Source organism: Phaseolus vulgaris, chromosome 7 (assembly GCF_051622355.1).
Source record: "Phaseolus vulgaris cultivar YP4 chromosome 7, ASM5162235v1, whole genome shotgun sequence".
Taxonomy (NCBI): Eukaryota; Viridiplantae; Streptophyta; class Magnoliopsida; order Fabales; family Fabaceae; genus Phaseolus; species Phaseolus vulgaris.
The window spans coordinates 5,688,645-5,715,337 of NC_143504.1; the positions used below are offsets into that span (position 1 = coordinate 5,688,645).

At 29.3% G+C, this 26,693-nt stretch overlaps 3 protein-coding genes across 3 annotated transcripts; 2 read left to right on the forward strand and 1 right to left on the reverse strand.

Moving 5' to 3' along the window:
• Nucleotides 1-4,775: 4,775 nt before the first annotated feature.
• LOC137828766 (protein IQ-DOMAIN 19) lies at nucleotides 4,776-7,386 on the reverse strand. The gene is made up of 4 exons (XM_068635451.2): nucleotides 6,611-7,386; nucleotides 6,286-6,510; nucleotides 5,352-6,032; nucleotides 4,776-5,144 (listed from the first exon to the last, which is right to left on the reverse strand). The coding sequence occupies exons 1-4, from the start codon at nucleotides 7,070-7,072 to the stop codon at nucleotides 5,124-5,126; spliced, it is 1,389 nt and encodes a 462-aa protein (XP_068491552.2). The 5' UTR covers nucleotides 7,073-7,386; the 3' UTR covers nucleotides 4,776-5,123.
• A 10,664-nt stretch (nucleotides 7,387-18,050) lies between these two features.
• On the forward strand, nucleotides 18,051-19,742 carry LOC137827650 (uncharacterized). The gene is made up of 2 exons (XM_068633867.2): nucleotides 18,051-18,773; nucleotides 19,342-19,742. Exons 1-2 carry the CDS (start codon nucleotides 18,577-18,579, stop codon nucleotides 19,622-19,624), a joined length of 480 nt encoding a protein of 159 aa, XP_068489968.1. The 5' UTR covers nucleotides 18,051-18,576; the 3' UTR covers nucleotides 19,625-19,742.
• A 2,474-nt stretch (nucleotides 19,743-22,216) lies between these two features.
• Nucleotides 22,217-24,909, forward strand: LOC137827651 (uncharacterized). The gene is made up of 6 exons (XM_068633868.1): nucleotides 22,217-22,628; nucleotides 22,814-22,969; nucleotides 23,786-23,866; nucleotides 23,968-24,093; nucleotides 24,246-24,332; nucleotides 24,591-24,909. The coding sequence occupies exons 1-6, from the start codon at nucleotides 22,538-22,540 to the stop codon at nucleotides 24,665-24,667; spliced, it is 618 nt and encodes a 205-aa protein (XP_068489969.1). The 5' UTR covers nucleotides 22,217-22,537; the 3' UTR covers nucleotides 24,668-24,909.
• The last annotated feature ends 1,784 nt before the right edge of the window (nucleotides 24,910-26,693 follow it).

Sequence of the window (26,693 nt, forward strand, 5' to 3'; positions counted from 1 at the left end):
CATTCTTGCTTTCTACAATTTCTTCTTTCTCCCCCTTTTTTTAGTTGCATTCTTTTCCCATTTTCTTTTGTATTATATAGGTTCGTTTCCTGGTGTTTATATTCTTCTTCTTTATATTCCACTTGCTCAAATTATACATAAATCACGACACAATTCTCATAGGTAAATACTTTTTCTCTATCAAATGCTCTTTGTTAGAACTACATATAACTATTTTATATAATAAGAAATGGTATTAAAAACACTAATTTTGATTGAAACTATAAAAGAATAACTGATAAAAAAACTGTTATGTTGATCCTTTTTCTTTTAAACTTTGTGGATAGTTGGAAGCAATACACACCAATATGGAACAATGCCTACGACTTTTACAAAGCACTTTATATTTGTATGGTTTGGTTTGACTATAATCCTAATTCAATAAGCTAGAATCAAAGTATATTTCTTATTCTGTATACACTTTTTTAATAGTACATCATGGCAAATTGCCAATGAACTGGCATGCATTCTAAACTATAGCAAATGCTGATGTTTTGTTGGTGCCTGATCTCACCAAAAACACGGTTTTTACCATATTTTCCCTATTTTTATCATCAAATTATATATTTTTATACCCTTTGACTACAAACTAGCTAGCCATTAGCAAATTGATTTTCAGTTGCATTTAATTAACCTAGAAAATGGGCCTTGCCTAATTTCACATTAGCTGTGAGATAAACCATTTGCCAAATTTGGTTTAAATAATTTATTAAGAAAAGTCCTGATTAAGTTAAATTATATATAATATAATATATATAATCAATTTGTTTTTATGTTATCTGGCGTTTAAATTATTAATGACTAAGCATTTTGTTTAGATTATAAATTCAACCCATGTTTAACAACAACAACTTGCTTCCCAAAAGCAATAGTTGGTTAATTGTATTCTTGTTATAAATAAATATACCAATGAGGATAAGAAAATGTAATCTAAAGGATAATAACTAAATGTAAGCGCTGCCTAATGAGTATTTTTCTTGTAAAGTACTCATAAAAGTGTCATTTTTGTTTTTCTGTTAATAGTACGAAAAAATAGAATTTAACTTTTATCAAAGTGAGAAAATATGTAAATAACTAAGTTCTCACATTCTCACGCTACACGAAATTTCAAGCTTTATTATATAAATGACATTTTTAATGGTGGTTTGTGAAGTTGGGCAAATGATGTGTGATAGAACCCCCTTTCAGTACAGTGAATGTGTACCAAAAAGTCAACAATTTTTTATGCTGTGTCTGAAAGCAAAGCTGTGAGTTTGATAAGTTAGAACTTATCAAATGGTTTTTGCGTTTTCATTGGCTCCCTTCGATTTCATCATATGTCCCTATTCTTCTTGTATCTTTCACTCTTTTCATTTCTTCATTCAGCAAATTAGAATCACCTTTGCTACATTTGTTGCCTTGTTATATTCAATTAATGTGACAACTTTATGTAATTCAAGTGACATAAATAGAGTGTCGTTTACTTAATATAATGCATTCAATTTCTTTTAAATTCTCACAGTGAAATCATGAAACCAAGTCTTCATAATGAGTTAGACTTAAGCCGGTAGAATATGTAATGAATTTCAATATCAGAATAAAACTTAGCTATATGGTCAATTCAAGCATGCTTTATATTTAAGTAAAAAAAATCTATGTAGAAATCATTTTCTCTGATAAGAAACCCGAATATTAATTTTTTTCCCACTTGTAATATCGCATACTTATCATAGAGGATAGAGAGCCAAAAAGTCAAACAAAATAGCCAACGAAGATATAACTTCTCATCGTTTTATTTTATTAATACAAAGAAAAAAACATAAAAACTGATGAACCAACCACATCATACTGTCATTTATATAATAATATCTATTACAGGAAGATTGCCCTGCCATATATGTTAAATGGCCGTCCATAATCTCAAATAATCCTTATAAAAAATGTATTAATTATAGTTCTATTTAAAAAAAATAATGAGATTTTCGTTGGGAGAAAAAAAGCACATTTTTCAGAAATTATAATATATTATGTTTCATAACAAAATTTAGTTATTGTTAATTGAAACTTAGATATCACAGGATAAACTATATAAAGTATTTGTATTGTTTTGCAGAAAACAAGAGAAAATGAAAAGGTTTATAATAGAAAAACTGGCGTATAGTGCCTTATGTTTTCTAGAATCTTGCTTCCTTAAAGTCAATGTAGCATACCAGAACGAATTAGACTAAGTAAAACACAAGCAACACGGTGTCTGATATATTATTTGAAGTCTCTTTTTGTTTTTAATTCCAATTAAAAACATATGCCAATAAACAATTGTAAGTGAAAGAATTTATAAACCCACACTAAAGGTTATGGAAGTTTGAGACAGATTCATATTTTTATATATATGGGTTCAGTAAACGCAAAGTTGTCGTTGTCGCATTGAGTAGGTGAAATTTTGAATAAGAAAAGCGAAAACTAGGATAGGAGGTGATTAAAGTAGGATGAAAATGCTTCGATCTTAGACATTCTTAATTTTCTTTCTTTTTTTCTTCATTTTTATACATTATTTGTTGGTAGATAGCATAAGAATCTTTCAACCCAACTTTTTTCTATACACATAAGGTGTCATCAAAATCTTTAGAACTGCGAATCTATAACTTAGACTGCAGTCTATTAAATAGCGTTTATGTTATATAATTAAGTTAAGAAAACATGCGCCAAGAATAATTAGGGGTAACAAAGTTGATGAGATAGTAAAATAAGTTAAAAATCTTAACACATCTTGCCAAAAAACAGTGTGTGAGTTAGACTGTCAATTTTTTTAATTTTGTATTTTCATATATACATATATATATATACATATATATTAAAAATATAAATATTTTCTAAGATTTTAATTAATTAATATATCTAATTAAATAAATTACAATAATTATTACCTTTAATACTAAGTTACTCTATATAATTAAAATGTAATTTATAAATATTAATAATTTAATTTATATGATTATTACATATTTTGAATCTTTCAAATAAAACACAAAAGAAATAATATTTTTAAAACTATTTTTATTTTAAGAAAATGAGCTGATTAATAAGCCTGTGAAACAGGTCAATCTACCAAAATTTGGGGAAAATTCTTTCTGCACCTCCATATTTTCTTTTTGCACCTCCATGCCTTCTTCCTCCCCTCCACATAATAAACGATATCATAATTTTATCCTCTTTTTCTTCTTTTCCATTGAGCGCCTTATTCTCCTTCTCTGTTAATCTCCACCTCTAACTTCCACCGCCACAAGATGAATTAATAATTATGTCATTTCATTGACAAGAAACTCAAACAAAAATATAATTAAACAGAAATAAAAATTATTTATTTTAAATATTTAAGAATATTTTTTTAAATAGAGATTCTGTTAAAATACCAAAATTTATAAAGTACTTCATTACTATTAAAACTTAATTAAGGTACATCAATATTACTTAGTTTTTTTTAATATATTATATGATAACGGATAACATGTGTTTTATGAATATATTATATGGTAACGTGTAATTTATGTTTTATGATTAAGACTTATGAAAAAATTTGTTCTATAATACTACTTTTATAATTTATCAAACTTTAATGCACTTGACTTTTTTTATTAGAATGACCAAGTCAAATTTTATATTGACTTCGTATGACATTTATATCTTATTTGCATTTAAAATAGATATACTTATTTTTCTTATCATTCGGATACAATTTTTTTTTAAAGAAATTCAATTATTCTAAATTTTAATTGTTTTCATTTTTATTTGAATAAAGCATTTTAAATTTATTGAATCTAAATTTTTTATTAGATAAATATTTCAATTACCACAAAATAAATTTTTTATTTCAATATTAAACATACACTACAAAAAAAATCATGAAATAGAAACCAACTTTTAGAGAGCAAAAATAATTAGTTGCAATAGTAACTAAATTAAAAATCATTTTAGAAACTACAAAATTTGTTGGTTTCTAAATTAGTTTGTTAAATAGTTTCTAAATTAGTATCTAATTCACAACCAAGGTTTTAGAAACCAAATTTAGAAACTAAATAATTGGTAGTTAAAACCTTGTTTGCTAATTACATACCAATTTAGAAACTATTTAACAATAATAGAAACTAATTTAAAAACCAATTTTTTATTTAATTTTTAAAATGGTCTCTAATTTAGTTACTATTGCAACTAATTATTTTGGTCTCACTATTGCAACTAATTATTTTGGTCTCTAAAAATTGATTTTTATTTCATGATTTTATTGTAGTGATACTTAATGATTGACATTATTTAATCGCATTTTGTTGTTATTTTTTAGTCAAATTTGTAAATTTTTTGACATAGTTAGTCAACATTTTGGTTAACTTTTTTTTTGTAATGTTGGTTAAAAGAATTTCCTCAAGTGATAGTGACCAAAACGATTTTAGTCAAAATTGATCAAATGTTTTCTCAACAAACATTTTTTTTTTCTAAGTGGCTTTGGACAAAAAATTACATCAATCCAGAAAGAAAGTAGATATTGAGTCGAAAACGATAACAAAAATATCTTTATAAAAAATATAGTTAAAATAATTCTGTTGACATTGATCACAAATTTGGACTATTGTTGACTAATAAATAAATTTGACAAAAATATACTCCTATATAAATAAGTAAAAACCCTTAACTTACATAGAATGAAAAATATCAGCATAATAAAAAAATTACTAGCTTCAATATAATAATTAAGTATGAGTGAGTTTGGTAAATAAAAAAGCCAACTAATATCTATTGTTGTGATATTCTTTCTATATATTTTTTTTATCTGTAGTAATCTGAGTAGGTAAATTTATACAGGTCAGGAATAGTTACAATGTTTTATTACAAATTAATCAACAAACATGACAAAGAATGAATAGAAGAAGAAACTCTATAACCATTGGAAATCAACAACTCTCTCACAACAACTCTGTTGTAAAAGCAAGTTATTATTTTGTTTTGAAATCTAAAAGAAGAAAAACTCAGGAAACTGAAACTCTTAAGTTTAGACTTGGTCATCTTGCAAACTGTCTTTATTTGATTTAAGACAAGGTTCTTGCAAACTGTCTTCAGTAACTATCTCCACGTGGCTGCAGTCAAAGCAAGCAACGAAAAAACATGGTCAGACACAACAATGTTACAAACTGATATTAAGAATATACAGACATATAAGCATGTATATTATTAAACAGCAAACATGGTTGCTCTTAATTGTTCTTGTTTATCTCTACTCTAGTATTCAAGTGTATGATAAAAAAAAGTGGTATGAGATGAGTATGAGAATGGAAAGTACTCACGTCAAATGCAACAAGAGATCTGCAATAATTAGTTGTAGTAAGTACTGTACTTGTAGAGCCACACTCGCTGCCTTTGAGTGAAACTGCGGATCTATCAAGCTTGATTGACCAAGGATATTGATAGTTTTGAGCAGTAACACCCACATGTGAAGATGACCTTTGCATCCTCATTGGCCTTGGGACATTTCTTCCCTCAACTGAAGCTCTTCGCCGGCTTGGTTGCTTCTCAAATGAATCTGGTCTTTGTTTCGGTGCACTATGTGATCTGACTTTGGCCCTTGATGATTCAGTGTTGGCCATGTAATTTGGGAACAGAGGGTAGTCATAGCAGATAGATTCTGCATAAGCTGGCCTAGGGAAAGAAAAAGGGTGCTTTGAATTTTCTGTTCTTGACACAGCAGAGTGGAACTGAGGGCTGCTTTGGGCTGTGCTGAAACAGTCCTCAAAATGGCCACTGCATTCTCTTGGGCTCAACTCTGTCAATGCTGATGGAGCTGGTGACACCTTGTAGTTTTCTTCCTTCGAGTAGGAACCATTTGTTGAATAATGTGTGGAAAATCTGTGGTCATGTTGTTCTTGATGCTCATGATGATACACACTGCTGCTTCTGGAGTTATTTTTATTTTCACCAACATCCATCTCAACAATCTTGATGTTGTCTTCCAAGCCTCTCTCCATTTCCTATATGTACAAAAACCCATACTTCATATCAATGATACACACATTTCCTAGACTGCTTTAGCATATATTTCAAAAATTAAATTTTTGTACTTTCTTTCCGTGCAAAATTTCGTTATCATGCTGAAAAGATACCGCAAATAATCGAAGAATTTCACATCATCATGTACATTATATATCCCATAAACGCTTGAAATTTCAATTTGAACTATCATATTACTGTCAAAAGATAACTGAGAGCAGTTATGATACTAACATTATATATATGCATGAACAAATCATCATGTGTGGCTTTTCTTTGTTGTTGATTAGGAATTCCTTCTGAACCCATTCGGATCCTCTGAATACGAGCTCTAGCTTGTGCCGTCACCAAAGCCTGCATGCATCTCAGTGTTGCTCTGGCTTGTTTTCTCACCAAGTGACCCCTTACCAGTGCCTGCAACTTCACTAGTCCTCTTAGAGCGCACAATGCTTTCCTTGCCTGTCATATAAACAATGATACATATCATATCACACAACCACACACTCAAATATCAACGATTGAATGAAAGACAAAACTAGCTTCCATAAAAGTGAAATACCAAGTGAGACCGAAAGACTGATTGGATTTTAATGGCAGCAGCCTCTTCAAAGCTTTTAGATGTTGCATTGGAAGCAGAAGTCAAACGGATCACAACAGCTACAGCCTGAGCAGCTGCCACCGCAGCATCAGCTGCTGCTGCAGTGGCAGCAGCCACAGCCATGGTATGCTTCCTTTGCTCATTCTGATTATCATTGTCAGCTTGCACTGTCTGTGAAGCAGTGGCATTTGGTTCTACAAAATTCAATTCCTTGGAAGTTGCTATTGGTGTGGCTGTGGAAGTGGCTGATGATCTTCTGAAACTCCATCTCTTTTTCTCCTTTGGGGTTGTGGAAGTTGGAGTGGCTGAGTTTTCTGTTCCATTTGAAGAAGAAATCAGGTTAGATGTAGATTTTTCCTTCTCCTTTTCCTTGTCTTTCTTACCTGTCAACAAGTTTCTAAGCCATTTTCCTGTCTTCCCCATCTCTTTCAAACACCTGGTAAGCTGATATGATACTAGCAAGTAGCAACAACACTTAAAGAAAGTAACAAAAACGATCTGTAGATCTCTTCATATCTACATTTGTTAAGTTGCTTTCAACATCATGGTCCCCTTATTAAAAATAGATAACGCTATTTGACAGCTTAAACTCACTGTCTCATCACATCTTTTCCGTACTAAATACTAACCACCAATTTGAGAATATATTTTTGGGGGTCTCTATGCCATGCAACAGGTAAGGCCTGGCTGTGTGAAAAAAAAAGCCAAGAGGAAGCCCCCTTCATAAGCCACACTCTAGAGCATTATGTAACTGTTACTGATTAAGATAATAAGATTCCTTGCCCTCCAAAGTCTAAAGTGAAAAAGAATTTTCCTTTCCCGTGCTATCCCTATAGGTAGTTATTCCTCATCAGTGGCCATAAGGGTGTTTTAGTAATCTACTATGTCAGTTAATGTGGAATGGGATAGATCAGAAACCATGTGATAGTAGATCAAGAACATGCAGCATCCGTGTAAAATACTCATATTTGGGTAGGAGAGTGTTCAATTGAGGGTCCATTACAGGGGTCGTGAACTAAAGAAAGTTAAAAGACCTTGCATGATCCACTGATAAATGATTGAGTAGGGGTCCTGAAGATGTGCACGTGTCCACCCCGTTTAGCTAAGACATAGGGTTATTTATTGTTCTAGTGTTTGTTTTTGTTAACCTTTTTTTTCTTCTACAAAAAAGTAAGTTTGTTTGTTTGTTTTCCCGGTTGACCCTACCCAATTTTTTGTCCTGATACCAAGCCCTTGAGAGAAGTCATAACTTTTACATTTCCTATAAGCAAAGGCTACTACTACATGGGTTCAAGAACTTCTATGCTACAATGTCGAGCAGAATCCCCTAGTGGTTCCCTGCAAGATTGTTTAAAGAACTTGCAAAACTTCATAAATGAACTTAAACACGCACAGTTACATTTTTAAGTAGTCAAATCAAATTATTTTTCACTTTGGGACTGTGCATGGGGGAGTATACTCATATGAGTCAGAGGGCCACTGACAACAACCTTTATTAGGCAACTGAATTGGTTGGCTTAGGTGGTGACTGAATGCAGTAAAGTGTTTGATTCACCTGTCAAAAATCTGTTGAAAATGAAGTATAGCCTAATAGCTTATAAAGGGTGGTTTTTCATATTGAGAAATTGATGTAAGAAATTGTGATTTTCATGCTGAATTGTACAAAGAGGAAGCATTATCCGCATCATTTTATTTACTTGGCTAATGGCATATATGGAAGTAGGTGAATGAATAAAACTATGATTAAGATTTGATAAACTGCACGCAAATAATGCATTCTAACCAAAGGTGAATTAGCATGGATGTAAAGCAGTGGTTCATGTACATGAATATGAAATTAATAGGGATAGGGCCCATCTTAGCCATCATAGACAGATGATTTGCATTGTTTAAATGATATCTTTTCATTAGCATACAACGAGTTGGCAATCACATGGCATGTTTATATGCTCCTCATTTGACTTGGTGTTCTGTTAAGGGAAACACCATCTTGGGATTTGGTTCATTCCCTTCACCAGTTCTCTGCTTGATTTCTTAATCAGCGTTTTAGTGGATGTTATAACCAAACAAATTCACCTATAGCTGCATAATCCTTGTAAATTGTGATAGCCATTTATGAATATATTTAAATCAAAAGATATAGATGAAATCAGAAAAAGTAAATTTCCTATTCTAATTCCAAAACCAGCCCAGTAGATGTACTTTGTTGTAACATCTAATACAGAGTATTTGTTATATGCAGATGAGTCTAGCTGAAACAAAGCAAGGTAAAAAGTACGGAATACTATCAGTAATTCCAGCGAATATATGATCCTAGGGCACTCAACTTGATCAAACATCATACTAATAATTATGAATTAAGTTATAAGATGACAGAGGAGACAAAAACAGAACACAATATTTTGATTGGTGATAAGGTTTTTTGAAGAAGGTTGTCTTGTTATGGTTAAAATATTAATTAAAGGATGATTCAATGAATCCAACCCAAAACCATAGGGAGGCACTTGATCATATGACATCAATGATGTATTTTCTTGGAAAGTTCTTGCATTATCTGAAGAAGGAAAATATGTAAATTATGGAATTTGACATGAAACATGTAAAGACACGTCTAGAACATCAATATCTAAAATTTAATTAATATGATCTATGATGAGAAGATCCTCTAGGTGGGGGCATGTAGGAGTGTCTCTAGCTTTTAGTTATCTTCTGCCTTGATTTCTCCACATGGGGAATACAGTCTCCAGGTTGCTACAAGTGGAAAAGGGTAATGTACTCCATTTCCATATTCACACACTTCACAAGCGTTAGTACTTTTAGTAATTTTGAAACTATTTCAAATAATTTTACCTAAGCTCTTATGTATTAGAGTGGAATAATTTGAGTGACCAAATCTCTTCCGTCACAAATGTGATTTGTTTGCCATACTTGCAAAAGTATGCTCATTTTTTTCGTTTATTTAACTGGAAAACTTTTATCTTTCATTTAGTAGGTCATTAATTCACTTTTAAATAGATCAAATATTTTACACTTTATTTTTAAAAAAAATTAAAGAATAATTTTTCTCTATCATTTGTCTAACTTAATACACTCATGAGTCATGTACAAATAGAATATTTGACATGTATTTTGTACTCAAGGAAGTCTCAAAAAACACAACTCTGTATTTTTCTTTTTAGTGTCACATGTTCTCCATTAATTATAGCGACTTTAAACATGTATGTTTGTGTAGAGCTTTTAAGATGATAGCATTTTGAGTCATGTGATTTGTGCATGGTTTATAAACCAATCAAACTTTTATTATCTTTCTTGTTGAGTACTTGCAACAAATTGTTAAAAAACATCAACAATATGTCCTTACTAATTTTGTTTGTTTTTACTAGATATCTTTGTGTGTCCAAGTTGGTCATAAACTCTAGGATTGGAAAAAAAAATACTACGATTTTTTTCTATAAGCAAAACATTTACCCCTATTGTTATGTTTTTCAATTTTTTTTCTCAGCACCATTGACTTTTTCGTTGTTGGACTTTAACTTTGGTGGGTGTTACTAGGTTATAGTTATCTTCCATATTCTCCTTCTTACTAAAAGCATGTGTTTAGTTCCTTGTTAAACATTCATTAACTATATCACGTTATTTTTGGAGGAATCATTATTATCTTATGAAAAAAATATTTTTAATTCAAACCTCTCACAAAACAAGATGATTTTTCTCCACCACATAGTAGTCACTAAATTCTTCTCCAAACAACATTATAGAAGTGACCACCTTTAAAATTCAATGAGTAAACTAAATTTTTGAGAAAATCGTTATCTTTGATTTTAACAATTTCAAACCCTCTTTTTGGATTTAAAATATGCATGATCTTTGTACTATCACTCACTTGAAACTTTATTCGATTGATGTAAGCTCCCTAACAGTTTTAAGAGTCACCATATTGATGAAAATATCAACATATAAAGTTGTTTGGATGATAAAGTATTTTTCCTTTCTTTTCCATTTTGTCATTGTGTCTTTTGAATTGTATGACTATGAGGTATTTAGATAATTGAGTTTGAATATTACAATTTTTCAATATAATCTTACAAAGTCTTCATCTATATAATTCGTATATGCGAGAGAAAAAAAAATAATGATAAAGGTAACAAATGGTAAATACCATATTTCTTTTAGATGTTTTTTTTATGATTTCTCTCTCTCTCTAACTTTTCAAGTTTTTTTTTTCTCTCACATCTTTTTCTCTCTCACACAACCCTCAGAGAACATTTAAGTTCTTATTGCATGTTAAATGTTAACAATGAAAGAAATTATCAAAGTAAATATAAAATTTTGGTGAATAAAGACGAGATAAAAAATGGAAAAGAAAATGTTATATATATATATATATATATATATATATATATATTTTGTCAGAAGAGATGGTTCACACTAAAAGCAAATCTGATGAATACAAATTTATACAAAGAATTACTTTTGTAGATTATCATTCAATAAAAAAGATGATTACAAGTGTTCACATATACTCAAGTAGTCTGTTGATAAAAGAAGAAAAAAATAACAATTTATAAATCTTCTCATACATCATAAACAACTTATTTTAATTAAATGAAGAATAAATGATAAAAAAAACTTATTACAGCTGAACTCATTAGAGGGTATAGAATTAAGGGGTAAGAAATGAAGTTAAATTCTAACACAAACCTAAACGATAATAGAAAAGTAAACTTTTGGTGTTTTAACTTTTGAATGTATGCCTAGGATTTCTCAACACAAAATAAAAAAGGAGTCTTAGAGTACAAAATTATGGGGGGAAACATTAAAGAGATTATATTAATGGTTGTAATGCTCTTCACATGGATTTCAAAGATATTTCACTACCAATGCATGCAAAAGATGTTTAATCGGAGATAAGATTCTTTGATTCTTTAAACTTTTTTATATGTATGGTCCTTGTACAGCTGCAAGCACATGCTTCACTTGTTATGCTTTACATAATGAGGAAACTATCAAGCAAAGTGCTTCATTGACAAAGTTTGCCAAAGGAAGGAGGATAAAGAACCAAAAAAAAAGACAAAAAAACGGATTAATTAGGGGTGTGATTAGGTTAGAGTTGAGTATTTCAATCCATCATCACTCCTTTTGCTTCTCCGTTGAACATGTGAATCTATGTTTGGTATCCGTGCAACAACTATCAAACACAAACTTAAACCTATAACCTAACTTCACTATCTGACAACAAAGTTTTAGACAAAAATTTAGAAAAGTGTACCCAAAGAAACCATAATTATGTTCTAGGCTCCAAGCAATAAAAAGATGTGAGATGTTAATATATGGAATTCAATCCATTTGCGAGTTAATATTTTCTAATTTGGAGAACACGTTGTATACTATACAAATACGGACACGAAGATGCATATAATTTCTAAATATACAAATCTAATATAATTATGAAATATATAAATTGACAATAAAGTTTTAAATGCACTAAGTATGTTTCAGTTTTTTTAGTAGAGATATGTTTTTCCATTACTGGTTCAAAAGATTTGTTTCTTATTTTTATTATCATAATAAAAATTTATACAATAAGTTTGAATTTTTAGAAAATTAATGTATTTATTCTTTTTAAAATTGTGTTAGACCCGTGTTAGAATTGTCATAAATCTAACAAATATTTTTTTAATCGAACATTTCATTGATACGTGTCCTACGAATGTCTTATGAGTGTCGGTATCTAATACGTGTGTCACACACGGACACATCATTCAAAAGGAGTATCTGAACTTCCTAAGTTGTATATCTTAGTTATGATAAAACTATAAATAGAGTTCAAAGAATATGAAGCTATAAATTATATTCATAATATATATACATTCAAATAATCAAGACAAAATATGTAGGATTTTTCAACAATTCTATTAAAGTAAAAAATTTGGTGTAATGGTCTGTATTAAAAGAATGGTATTAAAAGGATGATAGAGCTCCAGTGTGCAACCAACACGTTAACTCTTTTTTCACAAACAATGATCACATAGAGTTATTGACATGTCACATAAAACATTGTTAAAGGCAAAGTTATTTTAAACCATGAATTAATAATTTCTTGTTGTATTCCTCCCCACAGTAGTCTTATCCTAACCTTAGACATAAGTTTGAAAAGAAAAAAACTGCAGAAGTGCAGATAAGAGTGGATTAAAGCCCAGCAATATCTGACCACATTGTGGAAACCTTAATGGACCAGGGAAATGGGAGTCCATGTTTCATTTTCTTCATGTCTCAGTAGCTGTCACAATCTAACAGTTCTGTTCTGCACAATTACATTGGTGGCCTATATGTAGTGTAGGTTTCTCAATCATTTTCATGTAATTTATGTCAGAGACCACTCACTCTTCATCAACAACAATTTCGAGCTATTCTCCACCACGAATTGCAGATAGGTAGGTGTTGGAATATCAGATATTTTACTCCTTCCTAACAAATGACTATATCATTCACAGTCACTTGGCAATTGGAAGTGCCAATTTGTAAAGAATTTTTCCATATCAAATATTCAAACAAATCCAAATGTGGTTGAAATCAACACCAGAAACCATTATCTTACAGTTCCCCCTCTCTTTTTCGTATTTAAAGTCAAAACTGTTAATTCCAGAACAATCTCTCACGCAGTTTTGTAACGTCGCTTTACATCTAAACCTACCAGTGAATAACATTCATTTTTTCGTGGGAAGAAATAATGCTCTCCAAAGTAAAAATGATGGTACTCTTTGAAAATCGAGGGTGAATCTTCAAATACTTAGCACTAAATTATTAATGAAGATTGAAGAAAACATCCATTTATAAAAGATCTTCCAATCACTTATATATAGAAAATATAAATATTAAAATGAATGATAGAATTGGGTGAGTATTCCGTCTTTCAAATTTTATTTATAAACTTTTTCAACTTGTTAAGTAAAAACTAAAATAACCAAACATAGATTTCTTTTATTTCATAAATTTAATCCACAATATCAAAAACACTTTTATATATATATATAGTAAACGAAATATACAACATTTAGAAAACAGTAAGTAAATTAATCAAAACTAATAGTTGGTTTCATATTCGTAGAAAACAATTTTTTTAATCAAGAAGGACAGCCTTAACAATTTTTTTAATAAGAAGGACAGCTTAACTTATTTTTGAGAGACTATTTTGTTTAAAGACATTAAAAAAAATTATTTAATTATATATAATTATTATATGCAATATACTATATGATATTATACGATTACACTATATACAATTAATTTAATAATGATAAAATCACATAATTAGTGGATCTCTAACTAATTAACTTTAATTTAGAGGAAGAAAGTCTATGTATACTTGTATATATTTATTAAATAATGTAAATAAAAAATAAAAATTCTTCCTTCTTTTTCATCTTCTTACTTACCATTATCTTAGTCATTTTCTATTCTTATGATTATGAATTTAACCGATTTTTAAGAAATTCAATTATCCATTAGCACTGCATGATGCGTGTGGATTTATGGAATGCCGCTGATTTTACCAAAAATAGCTTTTGTTCAGTTTTTACAAAATGGTTTTCTAAGTCTCACTTCAAACTTCAAAGGAAAGGTCCCATCCTCCATAATCGAATGACATCGTAGATTCTAGACCACTTGAGATCTTGACCTGTCAAACAAGATACATACAAAGACCCATTAGAATAATCAATTTACATTTAATTATTTTTATTTCCATTAAGTTTTACAGGATAAACAAACTATTAAAATTATATTAACGAATGATAGAGAATACCAATTATCTTTTGAATTTTACAAAATTAAAATTAAACAATACATACATTAATAATGTAAAACTATTGGAATAAAACTATGAATATGATAGTATGATTAGATCATAATTTGGATATCAATTTTATTTATTTATTTTGGTATCTAAAACTTCGTAAAATATATAAATTATATTTTAATTAGTTGTTACAACATATTTTATTTCTCTTTATATTTTCTTATATATATTTATAATGAAATATTATTACATAATATTTTTTATTATACTTTATAATATATATATTTATACTTAACTCATTCTTTATTTATATAATCTTTTATTTTAATTATAATTTATACATTTTTTTAAACCCAATGATACACTTATTCACTTAATTTTTTTTATCATTATATACATAACTTAACTTTTATTTATAATATTTTAAATCATTCAATTAATATTTTTTTATAAAATACCCCAACAATTTATTTAATTTTTGCTATTACTTATTTTAATATCCTTTTAACAAAAAAAAATCAAGATTTAATTTCGGTACAAATATTATAATTTATTGTAATTTTTTCATCCAATTTAAATTTTATTATAAAAATAGTTACAAATTTATTATAATTTATTCTCCTCAATTCAAATTTATTATAAAAATACAAAATATTTATTTATTTATCCAAATTCATACCAGTTGCGAAGAAACCCCGTAGTGTATTCAAATAGAATAAATGGTATAAAGGATACTTAGTGTTTGGATGATAATACATGACACTCTTCACAAAAAAATACACACCTAACAATTCATTAAACTAATATTTTAATTATATTTATTTTATTTTTAATGTAAAATATTATTATATTATTTTTAGGGAATGTGAAATGAAAATGTTTTGAGGGTCTCTATAGGTTGCAAGTAAATTTTGTGTTGAATAGTACATGTCCCGAGTGAGTTTCCCCAATCAAGCTATAATACAACTTCAGTTCCATAAGAATGTGTGTGTCCGTTTTAAGGATGTCACAGGGAACCACGTGTTTCATTTGCAAACACACAAAAAAAAAACGATTTTTTTTTTCTAAATGACACTCTTTTCAACATTATATCCCAATAGCATCTTTTTCCTTTTATTTTTCCAATAACACTCTTTTGTGCCATTGTGAGAGAATTTGGTTTCTAGAGAACTGAATTCTAAAGTTTTTTTCGATGATAAATAACATGAACGGAAAAAAGTCGTTCTGAGGATGATTGAAATTCGATTTGTCAAGAATATAATTTCGACTTTTCCTGAGTGTTCTTAGAAATTGGTTAATAATGGGTTAAATTTTGAGACGGTTTTTGAGATTTTGGTTTTTCGAAGATCAAAATCTGATTTTAAAAAAATATAATTTTGATTTTTAGTTTTTGATTTTGGCCTTATCCGAAATTAATTATGTAGGAATTAAATTTGGAGATGTTGTTTTATATTTTTTTATTTTTTTTTATGGAGTGAATGAAAAAAAAATATAAAATAAATTTAGGAACAAATAAAATATTTTTATAAAACTTTTTTTTAAGTAAAAAATGTTTTGAAAATTTAATTAAAATTAGGAAGAATAAATTTTAAATATTTATAAAATTGTAGTAAATTTAAATATTTATAAAATTAAAATAGGAGGAAATTTGAAATTTGAAAATTAAAAATATAAAAATTTATAAAGGATAGTATCAATAGAGAATGAAATAAAATATTTTATAAGTATTTTGATAAGTAAATATTATGGGTAAAATAAATATAAAATTGTAACATTAGTTTGTTTTTTTTATAGTAAATTTGAATTAAGGAGAATAAATTATAATAAATTTTTAAATATATTTTTATAATAAAATTTAAATTTGATGAAAAAATTATAATAAATTATAATATTGATATTTTTTGTTTGTTAAAAAGATATCAAAATAAGTAATAGTAAAAATTAAATAAAATTGTTGGGATATTTTTAATAAAGATAATTAATTAAATGTTTTTTTTTACGATTGGGTCACGATATTTTTTTCCATTCAATTCATAAATAAAATATTAAGTGAAAGGAATTAACCGGTCCCCTACGATTCGACCTCATTTATACCTAAAAGCAGGCACTATGTATGACTACCTGTACAAAAATTCATTAAGGGATCTTTTTGAGACACAATTTGGAGTTCTTAGAAGTACAAAGGTCATGAAGTTTTTTCCATTCAATTCATAAATAAAAATATTAAGTGAAAGGAATTAACTTAACACAAAGGGGTCTACAGGATCCTATAGGTTCAAACATAATTATCGTTTCTTATAAAGGAATCCAATGCAAAATCATTATTTTTTTACAACACCTACATATTTTGCTAATGATTACATGCAATATATGCATCCAACATACTTGTACAATGAAATAGGAAGTTCTTCCAATGCATTCCAAATGAATACAACACCCCCACAATTTGAATTGAATAACCAACCACAACCACTACAAGAAAATCGTTAATAGAAACCAATTTTAGAGACAAAAAATAATTAGTTGGTATAGTGGCTAAATTAGAGACCATTTTAAAAACTAAAAAAGTTATTGGTTTCTAAATTAGTTTCTATTATTGATAAATAATTTCTAAATTGGTATCTAATTAGCTACCAAAATTTTTGCTACAAAATTTAGAATTTAAATAATTAATTTTGGTTTCTAAAATTAATTTATATTTAATAATTTTCTTGTAGTGAACTATAATCATAACAACACAATTATCATGTAAGAGACGTTGTTGCCATTGTGGAACTAGAACTAGTCATAATTAGATAGACTAATATATTCTCATGTCATCAGTAAAGTTGTTGTTTACAAAAATGGAAATTATTAGTAAACAACTTCTACTTCAAATAGTCTATGTTAATTTAGTGTCATCAATAATATTTTTTTTTTCAATAATAACATTAATAGTTTTAAATTTTTTATTTTCTTCATTATTAAAAATAAATAAATTTTAAACTAAATATTTTTAATGTATTATTTTTATTTTTATTTCGTAAAAACACATTTCTTTCTTCAATAATTATATTTTAAGTTTCTTTCTTCTATTTTTTACAACTAATACATTTATTTTTTAATTCATCCAATATTAATGATATTTTTTTATTTATTAATTCCTTTTCATTTTTAACCAAATAATAATGATAACTTTAATTTTTAAAAATATAACAAATTAACAATTTTATAATTCTAGACAATGCATCCACCCAAGAGTTCATTCTGAATGAAGTTTTTAAAAAAAAAATACATATCTAAATTATTATCATTAACCACATCCATTCGTCCTACTCTACTTCAATGCTAGAAAAAAAAGAAAAAAGAAATTATCCGTCACCAAAAACCCCACATCACTTTTACTACAACACTAAAAATAAGAAATAAAAATTGAAAATCGTCCGAAATTATCCCTTCGGTAATCAATTTCTAAGAACATTATTGTATAACTAATTTCGGAGTAACATTCATACTCAAAGTCAAAATTATATTTTTAACAAATCAAATTTCAGTTATCCTCCAAACACAACTTTTTTTTCGCTCCAGTTATCATTATCGGAAAAAAAATACTTTTTAGAATTCGGTTCTTCAGAAACCAAATCCTAACAACAATTTTTTTCCACAACTAGAAAATGAAGGTGAGAATTGGGTCACGGTGGTACAAAAGAGTGGTATTGGGAGAAATAAGGGGGGGAAATGAGGTATTGGGGATATAATATTGAAAAGAGTGTTCTTTACGGAAAAAACTGCTAAAAGTCCAATGGAAAGAATCTGGATGAAATGAATCCAGTAAAATTGGTGTGCACCAAAGAACATGTAACAATTTGCCAGTTCACAGAAGACGACACTGTCATGCCCTCCAAGAGCCATACACTTACACAGGTGTCATGTAATGCACATGTATGGCACATAAATTGAAATCATTAGAAAGGGCTGCAGAGTGATGAGAATTGGGCCCCTTAACTTTTCATATTTACCAAGAGGTAACAACAAACTCACTCTTCCTCACCTGTCACACCCAAGTAAGCATAAGAAACTTGGATGCATTATTTGAGGGTCTTGTAGCCATAAATTGAGATAAGAATGAGCAGGTAAAGAGGGTTGGTTCATGGCTGGTAGGTTACCTGGAGTTGGTTTGCTTGCAAGAAAGAGAACAGAGAGCCACCATAGACATGAAAATCGACACAACTATTACCTAAAGGAATCACTCCACCCACCTTGGACTCCCACTGTCTTAGATGAAACTGCCCTCAAGGCCAGGCAGAGGCTTCACCAGAAGCTTGGACACTTCTTTTCCTCATACAGGTATATATATATATATATATATATATATATATCGTACATATTTTCCCACCTCCTACACTTTCTGCATTTCTTAATACTTTTTCATTTTTTGCCACTTCCCTAATTAAGGAATTTTCTTTTTCCTCTTCCAATGATTCGGAGATTCACATGATTTTATTTGTTAGATTCGATGTGCTTCCTTGCAATCAAACTCTATCTGACTGACAACTAGATTTAGTGATTCCTTCTGGTCTAAAGACATGCTATGCTGTCTGAATGGAATATTAATATTTAGATGCACCCACGTGATACACTACGAAACTCAGGAGAATCCTAGACTTGTGAAGATCAAGTTTGATCAATTTTACAATCCAAGACATGTTTTTTACCCCAAGAGAAAACTCCCTATGATTGAATAGGTCACAAGGCTAATTTCAACCTTGGGTTACTAGCTGAAACAGTTTATTACATCAGATTTGGTTCCTGATTAATAAAAAAGCATTTTTATTTATAACTTATGTGACAGTAAGAGTGAGTGAGGAAGAATAATTAAGTACCCCAGTTGCCTAATACGTGCATGATATTGCAGGTCAGAAGAGAATCCAAGAAAAAAAGGAGGAAAAGTGAGGGAAAGCAGTAACCAGAAGAAAGATGGAGGATTAGGTCGGAAGTTATTAGAGAGTTCATGGTTATTGCGTGGAAACAAGGTTAAGGAAGAGAGAAAAGTGTGTGCTGTTTGTCTTGAAGATTTGGGGGAAGAGCAACATGTTATGAACCTTTCATGCTCCCACAAGTATCATTCTGCATGTCTTCTTCCCTGGCTTGCAACCCATCCCCACTGTCCTTATTGTCGAACTGCAGTCCAACTCTGATTTCATATAATACAGTTCCTATAAGCCTCAACACTTAATTTGGTTTGGTAAGAGTCATGCCTTATACAAACTACAAAAGACATCAGAGTAACTATTTCAATAACTTTCTTATTATTCATTCCATAGGATATTTCTTTATCCTTTCTTGTAATCAAACTATTTGGTTACATAAATATATATATATAAGGCAATTTATAAAAAAAAAATGACATTTTAACCAAATTTTATGTTAATTTTGTAAAATTAACCTCGGGTTTTAATAAATTTAAATTAAAATATAGATATTAAAACATGGCATTCACAAATTCTCTTGAACTTGATATATTACCATTTCAATCCTAATATCTTATTTAAATATGCTATAATTTAATATCAATATATATTTTATTAGTTAATTATTTTTTTTGAAACATCTAGCTTTTTCATTTAACTCTTCTTTTGTTTAAAAAAATAATCTGTTTGAATAAAAGTTTAAGAAAGTAGCAGTTAAACCAATACGAAAAATTCTCTTTATTTACTATTATTGTTACATATACATATATATATATATATATATATATATATATATATATATTATAGATAAACTTAGCTATTTAAAGAAATTAAAACTAATATTTTCTGAAAAATAAATTTCCCAGTGTTTTCTTTTAACAAAAAATATTAATATAGTATATAAAAAACATATTTCTTTAAATAATTTTTTATTCATTAATTAGTAAATAATTTACTTGTTATTTTAATCTCTAAAAAGACGTTTACATTATTGATTGTTATTTTAAATTTTACATGACTGCTATTTTAGTATGTGAATTTTCTTAATTCATATTTAACTGATAGAAATGAAACACTGATTTGGCGAATCTTTCAGTCTTGTATAATAGTATACTTATTATTATTATTATTATTATTATCATTAAGATGTTAACAAGTTTTAATCATTATTATCTCTTGTATTTTTTAAGAAAACATTTGAAAACAAAAATAGAAACATTATCTTTGGTATTATTAAAAATATTAAGATAAAATAATAAACAACTAATTTTTATACTAATAGATGTTATTTTATCAATTACTACTATACACAAATCCTATAAAAACGCTACACGAAAATCTTAAGCGCGTGCAATTGTATTACAATTTTTACATGCCAAACCTTTGTTCATTTTGAAATTAGAAGAATGCAAAATAAATTTCATTTACTAATAATACATTGATAAAAAAAACCATAATTAGACTATTGCTTAACATAATTTTGACTCTCCAGTGTGTTTTAACAGAAGTTAATAAAAAAAGAATCTCCTAGATTTAGTTAATTAGGGGTTTGGCAGCTAATCCAATCACTAATTATTATGATTTGCATAACAACAAAAGAAAGCGTATAATAGTCTCTCTCTTCTGAAGATTGGGTACACAACGTTGACGTTAGTTCTTTAATTTGCAAATTTGTATTCATCAATTGTGAACAAAATTAATTAGTGAAAGGGAAAGGAGAAAACAATATTTGGCGTGGTGCTGTGGGTGGATTTCTTGAACAAGGAAAAAGGGCTTTCTAAATACAAACTACAAAATACACACAACACCACATGCCAACAACTTCTACACAACCACCACAAAATTCTACTTCTGGCTCTTACGTTCTGCATATATCAACCTATTTGAATTTGATTAATTAAACTACTGAATGTATCACTTTCTGATGCGCATTTCAATTATTCAACAACAGTACAAACTCCCATTAAACTTTTAAACTTTTATCATTTTGTTATCATTAATTATTATCTAATCATATGTACTATAACTAACAGATCATTAGCCGCGGCTGGTTATGACTGCAACCCTCATTAAATTCAAAGGCCAATATTGATGAGGAATGTACTTCTTTTCCTTATTGGCCCGCAAATCAATGTGTATTGTCAATGCCAGCTTGAAATCACATCTTCAAAAATACACTCATCATGTAAATTGTGGAATAAATTGGTAGGATCATTTTTTTTTCATAAATGATATAATTTTTAAAATGGATGAAAAAATTATTTTAAAATTACACAAATGGTATTTTTCATATTAAACTGAAGTTGTATTCAAGTTATGTCAAATTTTACTGAAATCTTACTTCACATATGAAATTTTACTTCACATATATAACTTGTTCAATTGTTCAATTCTAGAATAATTTCTCTTGTTTATTTTAAAAAATAACAAATGGAATTATGTCATTTTGAAAAAAAATAAACCTATCAAAGCACATAGTAGGAGAATTTATATTTGGAAAGAGAAAAATGAAAGGAAGAGAACTAGTCTAAAATAGGAATGGCTAAAAAAAGTAAAAGAGAAGAAATATTTTAAAAAAATAATAGAATATAGTATGATATCTTTTATCCAGTTTTTTTTTTGTTTTTCCTTATTTGTTATCAAATTACATAATTTATTTTTCCTTTTCACGTATTTCTATTTTGTCAAATAAGTAATTTTTTTTTTCAGTTTAGAATCAAACATGAGATTATTGCACTAAATACAGTCAAAGACTATTGACTTTGTTTGCAAATTACTAGGTAGAAACAGTTAAAGGTGGGATACATGTATCCAATTGTTAGATAGCTATTGTTACTGCTATTTTGACCCTCTCTCTTCGTGATAAGAATTTTGGGAAAATTAAGCTAGAGAAGTTAGTTGGGACGTAGGAGGAGAGAGACCAAGACTTTATAAATTCTTCAGAACTCGACAACCACGTGGGCACTGGTTCAAGATTAATACTCTAATGCCAGGGTCACCACTTCCGCCGCTTATTTGCAGATGAGAGATACAGTAAAAAAACTGATACCAATTCATAAGAATCTTGAGCAAACACTCACAAACAAAACAGCTGTTGTAGTTTGAGAGAGAGCAGAACGTGATAGTTAGTCATAGTTAAAGATGGGGTTCTCAACTGTCATTCTTTTTGTTCTTCTGCAATCTCTTTCGACCACAAGTGATTTCCTATCTCCTCTGATGTCTCCATTATCTGGTTTGTCAACGTGACCCTCTTTTATTTTCTTTTATTGGGGTTCTGGACTTGTTGCTTTTGCCACTGGCTTGAAGTTCCATCACTTTAATTCCTTTGGGTCTTCTCAAGTTATGTTTTTTTTTTCAATTGGAGTTGAGAATTTGGTTTTGACTTGCTGTTCTGTTTGCAATGTGAGGTGAGTTCAGAGGATGTGTGCAAAGAAGTGGAATGTGGAAAGGGAGCTTGCAAGCCTTCTAACAATGGCACTTTATTGTTTGAATGCGATTGCGATCCAGGTTGGAGGCAAACACTTTCTTCTCATGATGACGGCTTCAAGTTTCTTCCCTGCGTAGTTCCTAACTGTAAGATAAATATTTTCTCATATCAATTTTTCAGTTATAATTGTAACTTTTATTTTGTTTTTTCATTTACTCTATAAATACACTCTTAATTAATATGAATAGATAATAAAACACAGTCATTTGAATTTTTTTTTCTCTTTTATGTTTATTCTTTCTTTCTCTACAAATAAAAGTATATAAAACTAATATGATATATTAACACAATGTTGTTCGTTTGTTTTTTTGTGACTATTTTTTTTTATTTGGTGAAACTATTTGGTACGCTACAATATAGTGAAATTACATATATAGTGTTATGACACAAGCATTGCTTAAATTTAGAGATAATAAATCTGAAGTTACTAACATTGTAGTTTCAACGTAATGTTGTAATCTGGAGTACAAATACTATTAAGTGATGATATGTTCAACATTTCATTTGCATTAAGAGGTGATTAACACAAATAATTAAGTTCAAAATGCAGAACAACAACACATACTCTTTTTTATGGGCACAACAACACGTACTTAAACAACAATTAAACACTAGATATTGAAATAATTATTTCAATTGTGGGATCAGTACATATTGCCTAAACCTGCCATGTTATGCATTTGGTTGATTGTTTCAAGTATAAAGTTTTAACTTCAGAAAGTGTTAAGTGAAACAGTTTAATTCATCAGTAAAAGAAAAGTATTGTGAGTTAATGAAAACCTCCACACGGATTAAGAATTGAATTGTGATTGTTCAGAACAATTCTCACCTTTTCTTGATGACTACTGATATTTTATTGTATATCACCAGACGCTGAAAGATTTGCATGATCCCCGATGTAGGTACTCTGAACCACTCTTGCTCCAATGCCCCTGCTCCTGCTCAACAGAAAGAAAGAAAAGCTAATGAATCAATATTTGATGGTAATTGACTAATATAATCATTTGCAGCAAACGTTTCAGCTTTTTTTCCCTGGTGGGTGGTTGTAAAGATGTTGTAACATTTTGGTAATTTGTTTATGTAGCTTGCCATTGGATTGATTGTGGAGGTGGCTCGTGCAACAAGACATCATTTTTCTCTTATAATTGCATCTGTGATGCTGGCTATTACAATATTCTCAATGCCACTGCTTTACCTTGCTTCAGAGAATGTAAGAAAATAAAACCTCAGTTAGAGTTAAATCATTTTGTTTGAATTAAGTCCTATGTTTAATCTGCTTTAGACAGAAAAAACTTATCTGTAATTCCATTGTTCCCAAATTCGTCAAAAATAACTTGAGATTAATTTAAATTTGTCTTCAAGGTGCTTTTGGTTTGGATTGCTCCAACCTTGGGATATCAATGACGAACTCATCCACAGCTCCACCACCACCACCATTGAATGAGAATGGTAAGAATGTGTGTGAAGTCAAAACTGTATGATTAGGTCTGCATTTGGGTTTTGCTTTTCTTTTCACTCACCCAAAATATAAACAAATACAAATTAAATGACTTGGCCTATCTTTGTACCTTGCTTATATTTTTCTTTCCTAACATTTTTCAATCTCATGGAAACTGAAGGATGCTTCATGATTATACATTATTTCTAAGTTATCTCTTATCATTAAGCACATGATTAGTTATTTAGTATACATTGTTTTATTCTCAGATAGCTTAATTCTACGAGGAAGCTCCCCTTGGCTACTGCTACTGATTATATTCGTAGCCAATGTACAGTTGCAGTGAAATTGGACACATTGTTCTTGCAATATCTCATCATATATGCCTTTTTAGTGAGAAGTGGGTGTTCCAAGTCACAAATATAGGGCAGCAGAGAGTTCCATCGTGGTACAGTTGAACATTATTTCGGAAAGAGAGAGATTATAAGTTCACACCTGCAACTTTTCCTATTCGTGGTATTTCATTGTCTCTCTACAAATTATATATAAAATAGATATAACAGATCTGTGAGGTCATTTGTGCCCTTATCTCTAGTCTATCTAACACAACCTCAGGTTAATACACAAGAAAAAGGAACTTTAAATCTAAATCTTATATAAATTTGAGTTATAAAATGAAATTTAGACTCTCCAACATGAACAAAATTACTTGTGTTCATGTTTTCAAATTTTAGAATTTTAGCAACTTCTCTCGTATAGTAAGAATGTTGTAATATATAAGAAGTGTTAGTAATATTAAAGGAAAAAAAATATATATTGAGAAAAAAATTGGTAAATCTGAGTGAATATAAGAGTAAAGTTACTTGTTGAGAGCTTTCTCTTTCTCCTTACTTTTATTATTTTGGGATGTAGTACTGTTTAAAGGGACCCCAACGTGGGAAAATTAAAGAAAGTGGTCCAAAAATATTTGTTTTTCCCTTTATGGGGAGCCTAAAGATAAAAAGCAGGCGTGCAGGAAAAGTTTGGCAGATTCCACAATAAAACATTTGGGCAAAAGTATGGCTAGCATGACCTTGACCTCAGTGCTTACTGTATAAATGGTGTGCCTCACTTGACCCAATTTCTTAAAGCACCTCACTTTAGTATTTGGTTAAATATGCTCATCATAAGATTTACGTACACCTAATGTAATTAACTGATACACGCGTACGTAGGTTTGTATATAAACACAACAAAACATGAAACTTAATCTCTTTCTTTTGTTCAGCATAGTATATTCATTACTGGTTTGCTGCGTTTTAAATATACAAACTACACTCAAGGTGGAAGATAACCCTTCGAAGAATTGAATACAAGAGCAATCAATGAGTTTGATGATCTCAATTTGTATCTGGATTGGCGTTACTCATGTATGATGTGAAACCTTAAATTAAACTAATCAATGTATATGTATACATTAAATAAATGAACCATTGAAGTCAATTGTTAAATCCTATATGGTAAAGTGTGTAAATATATATTATGTACACAGAATGCATATGTATCGTCCATTGAAAATTACTGGTGAGCTAGAGAACAAACTTTTGGTTGCCATGGACACTGATATGAACCTAAGTTGAGAAGGTTATTGCAGCTTGTTTAGTTGGAGTCTTCCATGGAAAAAAAGGTCATTGCAGTAAATGAAGGAACAAAAACTTTGTCAAAAACGTGATATGTGCCAAATCTAATTTCCAATAATTTGTGTATGGTATTTCAGACAGTGGTATGGGTGAGAATTGGTTAAGGGGGTCTACTATTGTTTCTTAGTCACACATATGCTGACACATAAAGCAAGTGGAATCGATTCTTTCACCCTGTGGCCCAACGTATGGGGTGTCATTGCAATCAACCTGGTATTCATACTGTTCAGAATGATAAGCATGAACTTGCTTCATATCTTCTTCACAGCTAAGCAAACAAGACATTTTTTTTCTAATTCCAATCATAATAAAACTATCAACCCTTTTGAATTCATACATTTTTATCTGTGGGGTGCTTATCATTTATGTTCTTATAGTGGTGCTTTCTATCTATTTTACCATCTTGAATGATTTTTTATGGTATTCGATATATTTTTGTTAGCTCAAAAGGTTAAACTCATGAGTAGTGAAAGTGGTGTACTAAGTTTAAGGTTTTAAACAATTACTATGTTGAAAATGGAATCATTTATCTTACTGGTTTATACCCCTCGTGAGAATGGGGAATTGTAGAGGAAACCTAGGTCAATTATAAACAGAACTTAAACTCTTGTCTTACAAGCAAATTTGGCCATCAAATTTCTAGGGTGTGTGTGGCTATGGCTAGGGCACCCACCTATTCTTGTATCAGAACTT

Bases quoted from the DNA above. Each gene is read 5' to 3' on its own strand.
- LOC137827650 (XM_068633867.2), top strand. From the start codon at position 18,577: ATGGCTGGTAGGTTACCTGGAGTTGGTTTGCTTGCAAGAAAGAGAACA. The intron at 18,774-19,341 runs GTATATATATAT...ATGATATTGCAG, and splicing joins CACTTCTTTTCCTCATACAG to GTCAGAAGAGAATCCAAGAA.
- LOC137828766 (XM_068635451.2), bottom strand. From the start codon at position 7,072: ATGGGGAAGACAGGAAAATGGCTTAGAAACTTGTTGACAGGTAAGAAA. The intron at 6,033-6,285 runs GTTAGTATCATA...TTGTACATATAG, and splicing joins TGTTCATGCATATATATAAT to GAAATGGAGAGAGGCTTGGA. The intron at 5,145-5,351 runs GTGAGTACTTTC...CTTTGACTGCAG, and splicing joins GATCTCTTGTTGCATTTGAC to CCACGTGGAGATAGTTACTG.
- LOC137827651 (XM_068633868.1), top strand. From the start codon at position 22,538: ATGGGGTTCTCAACTGTCATTCTTTTTGTTCTTCTGCAATCTCTTTCG. The intron at 22,970-23,785 runs GTAAGATAAATA...TCCCCGATGTAG, and splicing joins TCCCTGCGTAGTTCCTAACT to GTACTCTGAACCACTCTTGC. The intron at 23,867-23,967 runs GTAATTGACTAA...TTGTTTATGTAG, and splicing joins TAATGAATCAATATTTGATG to CTTGCCATTGGATTGATTGT.